Source organism: Bombus pascuorum, chromosome 3 (assembly GCF_905332965.1).
Source record: "Bombus pascuorum chromosome 3, iyBomPasc1.1, whole genome shotgun sequence".
Lineage (NCBI taxonomy): Eukaryota > Metazoa > Arthropoda > Insecta > Hymenoptera > Apidae > Bombus > Bombus pascuorum.
Genome location: NC_083490.1, coordinates 18,228,438 through 18,240,082, shown reverse-complemented (window position 1 = coordinate 18,240,082; position 11,645 = coordinate 18,228,438). Strand labels below are relative to the sequence as shown.

Genomic DNA, 11,645 nt, shown 5'->3' with positions numbered 1-11,645 from the left:
TAAACGATTGCAGATCAGACAGTGCAAAAAGAACGCGACTAATGTTACAAAGCACTGAATAAAGTTTCAAAAAATAGTATTTTTATTATACGTCAAGATTTCAGTGTCATACCTTTTTATCATTATTTTATTCTTTTATAAATCGTACCAAAAATTGTGAATAGTGTAATATAAAATATATTCGCGTAATATTATCATATTGCACATATTTGTTCAGCTTTATTTCAATTTTCAAATTTTCAAGGATATTTGAAAACCTTGTTCGGATCGACAAAACGAAATCGTCTGCCCTTTTTTTAAATTGCGTTTTTTGCTAGCAATCGTTACATTATGCAAAAAAGTAGGAAAAAATTGATCTATATACTGTTGAACGTAAATATTAGTATATCTATTTGTTATACGTATTAGATAATTATAACAAATTTTACTTTATTTAGTGTTTTTCGTTACAATATATGATACAAATGGAATAATAGATGTATAATAAAATAACTAGAAAATAAAAGCAATGGAAAGCATGTAATTTATATTAAATATCAATAAGTGCCCTATACTTAAAATATTTACAATTCAGGTATTTCATGGGACTCGATGTGTGCCATTGAAAGCCTGGCCACAGACGAGATCATTTTTTAGCGCGGCCCTAAATACCAATCGCAAGGTATGAGATAAAGGAACGAAAAGAACACATCACTTCTCACGGTAGCTGACCGTTACTTAGTCGAAGCTAGTTTTCAAAAACACTATAAGGAGGACTGAGAATTGTAACAACTATCAGTCCATTAATCCAGATTGTTTCAATTGGATTGCTCAGATTTTTACTTCTATATCTAAATTAACTTTTATTTTTTAAGTTTTTTGTATACCGTGATCTGTTCGTCGTTGAACAAGTGGTTAATAGCACCTCGATAGTTTGTCATTGTCCCCTTCGCTCGTTTACCTGGTACGCCATGATTGGTATTTTTTTTTTTTTTAAATCGTTTATTTTGCCAAGATTTGTTTTTTCTATACATTTTTGAAATTCACAATAAATAATGAATTAGAGTAAAGTGTGTTAGGCAAAAGTACCGATACGCGACAGTACGACGTAGCCATGCTATATTGTGTATCGTGGTTTTACGGTTTTTGTGTTTATTTGTTTTTTATTTTTGTTTTTGGATTTAAGCCGCTGGGAAGCGGAGCTTTTGTGTATTCTTGTTAGTGTTGTATTTTTGTCCTGAAACTTGGCCGCAAAACAGGACTCTTCGGTAGTTTACTTTTGTGCGCTGTGGGATTTTTGGGAGGGTGGCGGGATGAGAGGGAAGGGGAGGGGGGAGCCATGATCGGTATTTGCGTCATGGCATGATCTCTTGCGTCATGGACGAGCAACTTTTTAACGCTGCGTTCTCGCTCGTCATATGTCTTTCTTTGTTTTTGCTAGTTAAAAACAATGAGAACAGACATATGATGTGTCACAGGTGAAATTCGAGCAGCTATATGATAAACCAAACTTCCGAGCGCCTTATCACGTGCGACCGTCCGGTCAGCATCGGACTTAGCCGTTCTCCGAAATATATAAGTACTAGCAAAGCCTTCTCCCATTCCAACGAATAAAAGAATATAAATGCTCCTTTCAAAATCATCCAGTCAGACTGAAAAAATTCTCAACTAGCCCAAGTATCAAAAGTGTATCACGCGAACCGAAAATAATACTGTGCAAATTGAGTAAAAATAAAGAATTCGATCTCCTGTTCGGAAATTGACAAGTTTCTCGTTTTATCTTAATTTTTACGCGACAGATTCAGCGTCAAAAGGGTACTCGTCTACACCGAGCCTAAATGAATAGTAAATTCTCAGTGGAAAACCTGGATCGTTTAAATCATTATAAGTGAAATTTCATTTTTTAATGTCTTCGAAGGTAAAAAATGTTGGCAACCTGTCTATTTTCTAGTATGTAAAAAAGTAAGCACTAATGGACCTCTGGAATTAACGGAAATTTCATGTAAATGGATTTGTTTCAGAACAGCAAGACCCAGGTTACTTACGATGTTAATATTTTCGGAAGTAAATTTTTATTCTTTTGATATTTTCTTAATATTTGGGAAGCTTTTAGAGATTCGCCGGTCTCTGATCAGGTCCTGTAATACAAATAAAATCTTCCATGTTCAAAACAGATATCCAAAAATCATCGAAATCGATGAGGTTGCCCTCTATCTGTACATTTACCATAACTTTTGCAATAAATATGGATAATATTGTTGATATAATATTAATGATTTTTTCATATGATTTATTGATTTTTATTTATCTTATAGATAATTACTAGATGTATAATACAGACAATTACTCTATGTGATAAATATAAATATAACAATATCTGATTCTTCCTGCGTTATTGTTCCAAAATTCATCTAAATTCAGGTTTCAAAAATTTTTGAAGCCGTCGCAAATTTTCTATATTTATATATTGTAAAAATATTTGTTTTTAAATAAGTTTCCATCTCTTTAAACTTTCTTCTGAATTTCTATTTTTGCTAATTAATCCTTTAAACATTTAATTGAAAAAACTATTATATATTAAAGTAGTGGCTTTGATAAGTATATCAGAATTCTAAAAATTTTTTGAAAGCCGAAAACGGTAAAATTAGTCGTGGACATAAACGACCGACGTTGCCCACGGAAGGTATAGAAGATATGTCATGGATAGTTGAGCATTTCAATTAGGCTATGTATATAGGCTTTCGACAGAAAGCAGCGTTGCAAACCCATTGTACAGGTTAACACATTGTAAAGAGGATCGTAACGTGATTTTAAAATTCGAATCAGTGGAGGGTCGTAAAAAAATGTTGATGCAAAAACGACCTTGGTCTTGAAATTCAAAATCAAATTTTTTATTGCGTAAAAATTCTAGCCATCGCGAAGGACAAATGTTTCAAAGTCACAAATGACATTCTTTCGTGGAAGAAAAATGTTAAAGTTATAAAATGGCTTTATTCACAATATCCTTATGTTCTCCAATCAGATGTAAAATAAAGTAGCATCTATTGATACAGCTTAATAGCCCAAACCTATCATTATATATTGCATATCTTCCTCTCCTAGTTTCTTTTTTCTTTGTATTTTCTTTTCTCAGTATTTGAACAATCTTGAACTCGCATTTCATATTTCAGTCAAGTTTTTCACCAAAATTACGTATAATTCTTCACTTAGGTAATAATAATCACATTCAATTCGATGTATTCCTCTCTGGCTCTCTTTTCACCAATGATTATTCTATAGGTATTCATAATTGTAATTGAAACACAATGAAATAGCACAAATTTTTATTTTTGATCATTATAAAATTGTAAATTTTCTATCTCGTATGATTGAATCGGCGATCTATTCTATGTAAGCTCATTTGTAAATATGTATGAGGTAGAGCGATGATTAACCTGTTCCTTTTTATGAATGCGGGGCTAATTTGATCTTTGATATGGATTTAAATGTCGCAATATTAATTCTTGATCATCAAATTGTTGACTAAGTCGTTGAAAATCGTATTGTTGCGGAATCTTTTCTATACACAAAAGTCTTCTATTATTCCTGTATTCTTATATGTACCACTCTAATTTCTCTTACTAAATGTAAAATGTAGATATGAATACAAATGTAAGATATAAATATATAAACATAAATATATAAATATAAATATATCGTGAAAAAAACCAGTTTAAGAATCATTACAACTTTTTTTCAAGGGCAGAGGTCATTGCGACATTTGAAACATTTATTTCTCGTAATGAATAGAATTCTTTCACAATAAAAAATTTTTATCTTGAATTTCAAGGTCAAGATCGTTTTTGCATTAACTTTTTTTTTATAAATCTCTACCAATTCGAAGGTATAGAATCATACTATGATTCTCTTGATACTTACTTCCTTTACACCCTCTATATATATATATGTTAATTTGATCTTCTTAGGACTCCTTTCACAATCCCTGCTATGAGATTCAATAACTTTGTTGCTAATAGGCTGATACATCGATTTATTATTGAACTACTCTAATTTCCTCGACTTCCAGAAAATTTTTTGTAAGTCTATATTACTATTATGTTTTTTCTTTGGTATAACGTACATATTTGAGTTTTCTATATTTATAACCTCAAAAACAGACTTGTAGGTTAACTTCCATGCATACGAAATTTTTCTTCCTTGGGAAATGAAACGAAACTTGTCAAATCATTCCCATCGTGATGAAAAGTTGAGATTATCACGCAATGGAAATTACGAGGCTGGTCTACGAAGAACAGAAGAAGAAAGATTACGGCGTAGGCGCGAATGGATGATAGAACAGCAAAGGCTACGAGAACATGAAAAGTTGAAGGAGAAGAAGATTTTAGAATATGAAATACGTCGTGCTCTTGAGAAAGGTTTACCGCTGCCCAGAGGAAGATATTCACATCGCAGCCGCAGTAAGAGTAAAAGCAAATCCACGGAAAATCGACAAAGAACTGTTACATCAAGTACATCTAATACATCTATATTATCTAAAAAGTAAGTATGACTAATGTAAGACACTTCATTTAAGACAATTAAACGAAATTGTTTTAAGAATAAATGAAAATTACTTTTAAAGCAAATGTTTAAAGGATATATTATAGCATATACATATAAAATATAAGTTTTTTTGCAAATTATAATAACAATATTAGGTACATATTTACGTGATGCTGAAAGATAATGTTTAATGAAGTGAATTCTTTTGCATTATAGATTAGAACCATCAGATGGCACAACACCTTTATTTAAAGGACCAGAAGGCACACAGGTTAGCGCCGCAGAACTACGAAGAATTAAAGTAGATATTCACAGGAATGTACCAGGCAAAGCGACAACTGATGATCTCCAACGAGATATTATCAATCCTGAAGATGTTCTGGTCAAAAGAAGAGAGGGTAAAATGTTGTTTTTTTCTTTAATTACCTAAGAACTTTCAGTCATCCAGTGAAGAAATACTAAAGGAATATATGAATTCAAGTTTCTGCAGATTGTGTGCTTTATAAGGTAAAGTTGAAAACCATATGTTACATCTTTTTCTTTTTAATTAAACATAGCAAACTTTTTACTTCATTAAATTCGTCAACTGAAGAAAAATGGCATTATATAAAAGTTTCTACAGACATGAAGATGATAGATTATCATATTGTCTTTTACGAAATTCAACAAAAGGTACAACAGTCAAAAACAAAAGAAATTGTGGAATGTGGTACAGTCGTTGCTATAAATAATGATAGTTTAGGTTTGTTAATTATTTAAAATTTTAACTTTCTGTCATTGATTTTGTATAAATTGATAAAATAATCTTTCTGCTCATCATTAATATTTTTCATTGCAAAATGTACTGCAACTTGATACAGTATATAATTAGTTATAATCAAATATATTTAAAAAAGATAATAACCAAATTACGCAGGTATACATCAACAAAGTAAAGGACCAAAAAGTACATTAGTTTGTGCTGTGAAACTACGAAGAATCAAATGGTTAAAATGTGTCAAATAAAAGTGATAACTTTTAACCTCCAACAAGGTATTATGTACCTAGAAGATGTAGCAGTCAGAAGAGGAAGGGGTAAAATGTTTTTTTCTACAATTATCTAACAACTTTCAGTCATCCAATGAAGAAACACTTAAGGAATATATGAATTCAACTTGGAAGATAATCCTTTTGGAATTTTTCGAAAATCATAATTTGTAAGTTCAAGTTCCAGCAGATTGTATGCTTTGTAATGTTAAATTGAAAACCATATGTTATATTTCTCCTTTTTTTTTTAATGTGATAAAAATTTGATTAAGAATAGCAAAATGTTCACTTTGTTAAATTCTTCAACTGAAGAATGATGACATTATGTGGAAGTTTCTACAGACATGAAGATAATGGATTTATCATCATATTGTTTCCTAGAGCATTCAACGCAATTTACAGAACACTGAAGTCAATAATGTGTTTTTGATTCACCAAGGATGAAGAAAATGTGGAATACATCGTTGGATTTGAATATTTGGGTATTAAACATATATATGTGTAATATGTAAGCACAATGTTTTTCAACTTGAGTGTCCTAAGAGCGCTTTTATTTTTTTTTGCTGTTTTATATTTTCTTTTTCTGTTATGGAGTTTGCACAAAAAATAACTTTTTTGGAATAATAGTAAGACGGAACTAATGATACATATAATATAAGGCAGTAATCTTTTGTAAAAATATACTTTAAATTCTCGCTCCATTTTGTGCATCTTCCATATACTTTGCTATATGCTTGTATGTTTAAAAGCACGAAAGTTTAATTAGAATACCTACTATGGTGAGGTGTTAAATGTATTTTTAATTCAACAGTGGAAGAAGGAACATTAGTTTTAAAGATCAGAAACTTTTTGATTGAAAATTTATCACTAAAGGTTACAATTCTCCAATTGAAAAATTAAAATTATATTCAATATTATCTACTTGAGATTAACTATTACATCTGAAAATTCTATAATGAAACAAAAATATTTTTTGCTGAATCTATTTGAATTCATTGGCTTTTTCTTAGATAAATAGATAATTTTATTTCTGCTTCATAGCCATGAAATAGGATTTGGTTTACAAATTTTATAAACATTTAATATTGCACATATTACGGTATACTGTACGTATAACTGTAAACTAAAAAAGTAATTAGTTTTGAAATGTTTAAATAAAGATTGAGATTTCCTTTTTTGATTGCAAAATGTAATGTATTACTGTTAAGGTATAGAGAAGATTTGGAAAAACAAAAAGTTTAAAATTTATTTACAAATTATTCAGCTCTGGCCTTCTTACAAAAAATTTATTCCCATATAACCGTAGATTTTCAATATTTGGTTTTCTCCTGAAGAATATTTCAAATGGAGTCTTTCCCTCTACAGTGTTTGCTAGTATCGATTTTTCAAGTATGCTGCTGCACGTACTATTTCCGGCCAGTACTTTTTATGTACTTGTGCTTCTGCTAATAAACAACGCGCTATGTCCATCACTGTTCTATTACACCTTTCCGCTTAATTATTTATTATAATACCTTTATCCCTGGCAAATTTATAAATTCGATTATATAAATATTCTTCTGCATTATCGCATCTGAATATTTTTAACCTCTTGCCCGTTAAGTTCTCACTTTCATTTACAAACTGTACGAGAGAATCGAAGACTTCATCTTTTGATTTTATACAATAGATCCTATCTACTTTACTATAATCATCGATAAATGAAATAAAATATTTCTCTCCATTTAATCCGGTAGTCTTAAAGGGACCACACACGTCCGTATGAATGATTTCCATTATTTCTCTAGCCTTAGTTCGATTATTTTTGAACGGTAGATTATGCACTTTACTTTTTATACACACCTTACATTTCAAAATTTCCTTTTTCAAATTCATCCGGTATACCTGTCACTAGCTGCTCTTTACTCAAATTATTCAGGTATCTGAAATTTACGCGTCCTAGCATCCTATGCCATCTTTCCTTTTGACTCATACCGTTACGTTCGGCATTGTTTGCTAAGTGCTCCTTCCCTTTCGATATACTTTTCATTTTATATGTCCCATTCTCTTTGAACGTTACAGCTATAAGTTTATCGTCATCATCTATTACTTTTGCAACGTTTCCTTTTGAAATAACCATATTCTTATTATCTGTTAGTTTACCTAAACCGATCAAATTTGCGGGAATTTCTTTCGCGTAAAACGCTTTATTCATATTTATTTTATTTTGTTTTCCAAGTACTTCAAAGTAACTTATAACGTTTCCAACTTTTGTTACTTTTACCGCATAAATATATATTATCGCATAAATATATATTTACTGGTTTTTTAAGGTCGATACATTTATCAAAATAATTTACGTTATTAATTATGTGATCGGTACAACCGCTATCTAATAGTCAAATTATTTCATTATCACTTAGTTCGTTCATCTCTGCTGTGTCTGCATGCGTCCTTGCCATCCATGTGCCTGCTCCTGAGTTGCCATGCTCGCTCGTGCTCGTTGCTGATTGACGATAGAAGCTTTTCCCCTGCTCGTATAGCCTCTGCTTTCTCTTCCTCTGCCGCGACTACGTATTGACCCATGCCGACAACTGTTACTGCTTCGCGCTTGCTTCTTCTCGCAAAATGTTCTACTCTTCCACATTTGAGCATCCTTCTTTTTTTGCAACAAAAGCGTTAGTTTTCATTTTTCCTTGATCAAATTTATTTTTCTTCTCCGCTATTTCGATTTTATTCTTCACATACGCTACTGTTTGATCCTCTTCTTTCAAGGTACCTATTAGATCCCCTATGTAGCTATACTCTTCGGGTAACGTATTTAGCATGTAATTCAGCTTTTCCTTTTCTCTCACTTGTGCGCCCACACTTTTTAATTCATTTATTAGTTTTTCAAAATCACTTAAGAACGATGCTGAATCACTGTACTTATTAAGCCTTATCTTCTTCAATCTCCTTCTGCACACGATCTGTAGTGCTGTAGACTCTTTCAAGTACATCTCGTCGAACTTTTTCATTATTGCATACGTTGTTCGTTCTTCACTAATAAATTCTAGTTGTCTATTCGTGATGACACTGTAAATTATGTTTATTGCCTTCAGATCCTTTTTATCCCAGTCTGCATTATCAGTTTCAGTTTTCACTCTGGTTATAACGGTATCACATTCTTTATACTTTAGAAACATCATAATTCTTTTCTCCCACATACCGTAATTCTCACCATCAAATACCATAAAATATCATAATTTCTAATCTCTCCATTTTGATTGATTTTTTATCTCTTCTCAAGCGTTCCTACGTGCTCGAAATATTTCTATATCCTTTGAACGTTTCTTCCCTTACTAAGACTTCCTACAAAATTACTAACCACGCTCTGCTACCATCTCAAGGTATAGAGAGGATTTGGAAAAACAAAAAGTTTAAAAAGAGTTGAAGGACTCGACAACCTACTCGCTTGCTTGTTTTCTTTCTTCTGATCGCTTCTAATAACTTTTAATCGCTTTTAATAACTTCTAACCGTTTTTAGTCGCTTTTGATTAATATGTTTGCAGCTGAAAGCTGGACGTCCTTCGGCACTCAAATGCACTTTCACACGTACAGTATAAATGTACCATCTATTCAACAGTTACAATATAATAATGAGTTATAAGCAAGTGAATTTAAAGAAAGCAGTAGTCAAGTTATGCGGTTATACATGCATCAATTAAGTGGAAGATCTTTTAATCATCATGGAAGATATGAAGCATCTCGGAAGATGTTACCATAGGATTGTAATTTTGTTTGTAAACATAAATTAGTCTAATTTTTCAAAACTTTCTTAAAAGGAGATTCTTATTTTTTAACTAAAGTTTTAATAGAAAAAAATTGAGGCTTTTGAAATATATAAAGTCTAAAGAAATTATTAATTCTTAGTAATTATTACTAATAAAAAATACATAATATATATTAATATATAATTAATATATAATTAAATATTAATTATTAAATCGTATACATACTAAAATCTATTCAGAATAATATAAAGTAAAGATTGCATTTCATAACTTAATGTTTCTTATAATTATGGACTTTTGTATATAAAATTGTTTTAGTGATTTCTGGCACTGAAGAAAATTGTAAGCCATTTACGTTCATTTGTGCATTTAATCTGAAGAATGACTTGTACACAAAAACGTTATATATATTTGTATAACAAGCAGTCAATTGATGTAATTTATATTTTTAATAACAAATATATATATATATATACATTTTTTACATAATTGACATATGTAATACTAATACAGAAGTAGTAATATAAATTAAGAGATAATGATATTTCTATCTTTTTTATAGCATGTTTACCATTTCATTCACTTCATACATCTATTATAAAATGTTCTGGCTTACAATCATTCAGAGGTAGTCAGTTTATTTACATATCAACCTTAAGATTTCTAAGGTCTGTCAAAACTGCTAATACTGCTTAATTGTTTCTTTCACGTGCAAGTACGTTAGATGTTTTATTTGTAAATAAATTATTTAATCATAGGAGAAGGATCGAAACCTATATTTGAAAGAGAAGAAATAAAAGGTACAACAGTCAAAGCAGAAGAAATTGTGGAACGTCGTACAGTTGTTGTCTTAAATAATGAAAATTTAGGTTTGTTTATTATTTAAAATCTTTTGCCATTATTTTGTTTAACTAGATAAGATACTTCTTTTCATAGTTGATATTTTCTATATACATTAAAATCTTATTTTTCTTGTGAAAAAATAACATGTTTAATTTCTAGAAAGCAAGTCGAAAGTGAGTAAAAAATATACTACTTCTTCAAGAAATCGAAGCTCCAGTCCTCAACATAGATCGCCCAGCCATGCCAGGTTTGTGTATTGGTTATTTGATCAACACGATATTTTCTCTTTTTTTATATTATCTTTCCCATTTTGTACCACTCTTCCATACAATTCCATATTAACACGTTGGTCGCCACGTCACCCATATCTATGTGACGGGTATACCAAGTATGGGTGACACTCTTCTTGTTCGAGTTAATTAAATATAGGATATTATATATAGAATATACAACATAAAAATATTAAAAACACATTATACCATACTTTTTATTAATTTATATTCTGGATAAAATATTACATTATGCTATCGCATAGTACTTGTACAATTTGTACGAATAATACGTTGTAGTTTTTTTAATGTTTTTTTTCGCTTCTTCGCGTGCGACAGTTCTTTTTCTCGTAACATAGGGTGCACATCATTCTTATAGGCTTGCCCTCCTGATTCTTACGAATCTCCAAATAGTGGGACACCTTCTTCGTTTTCTTCCAATGGTTGTCGGGTACAGTATTTTCCGAGGACACATCAGGCCATTCGAAAACGAGAATTTCCCGAAATTTTCTTATCTGTATTGTTTTGTTTGTAGCTGTTTGGTAAACAATATGAGCATTTACTATAGTTGTTCCTAAGAGTAAATGTAGTGTTAATTTCCGATACCACTTGATGCTTTTCCGTATCGTAGTGGCATATGAGATCATCTGGTCACTTCTGTCGATACCAGTTTTTCCATTATTGTAGAGTAATAACTCTCCTCACTTTCAAATATATTTTTACGCTGTCTACTGAACATTTTGAGGATGAAAAAATCACTGATGTGTGTCTCACAAGAAGTATGCTTTTTGGCTAAATGAAAGATCTGGAATATCTGCCATGAGATCCCTCGGAATACTCTACCTGGAAAGCGTACCGACCGTTGGATTTGGGCCCCGCAGGAACTGAGCCGAATTAATGTGGATAATGTGGATTGATAATATTTTTTTGTTTTTCTTTCTTTTTTTTTATAAAGGTATTGCTATATAATGGATAAATAATTAATAATTATTTGATTATCTAAAATTTTTATATAAGATCATATAAAATTTTATATATAATATTACAAATATTATATATATATTATATTATTATAATATTAACAAATATAAATTAGTGCGTGATAACACAACATTTATAAACATTACTAAAATATTTACGTTCATAATGAACATGTTTTGCTGTAATGTATGTTCATTATCTGTCATGGCTCTAAATTTAACATAATATAACTTCAAATCCATGTTCTAAATAC

General features: G+C 30.6%; 1 protein-coding gene across 2 annotated transcripts in view; it reads left to right on the top strand.

Moving 5' to 3' along the window:
- Positions 1 to 3,901: 3,901 nt before the first annotated feature.
- LOC132905513 (zinc finger CCCH domain-containing protein 13-like) overlaps positions 3,902 to 11,645 on the top strand; it is a 36,861-nt gene continuing 29,117 nt past the window's right edge. For both annotated transcript variants that reach the window (XM_060956891.1, XM_060956890.1), the window contains exons 1-5: positions 3,902 to 4,055; positions 4,137 to 4,518; positions 4,738 to 4,919; positions 10,058 to 10,168; positions 10,302 to 10,389. In XM_060956891.1, the coding sequence (XP_060812874.1) occupies positions 4,184 to 4,518; positions 4,738 to 4,919; positions 10,058 to 10,168; positions 10,302 to 10,389 (716 nt within the window). In that variant the 5' untranslated portion in view covers positions 3,902 to 4,055; positions 4,137 to 4,183. The remainder of the gene's footprint in view (positions 4,056 to 4,136; positions 4,519 to 4,737; positions 4,920 to 10,057; positions 10,169 to 10,301; positions 10,390 to 11,645) is intronic.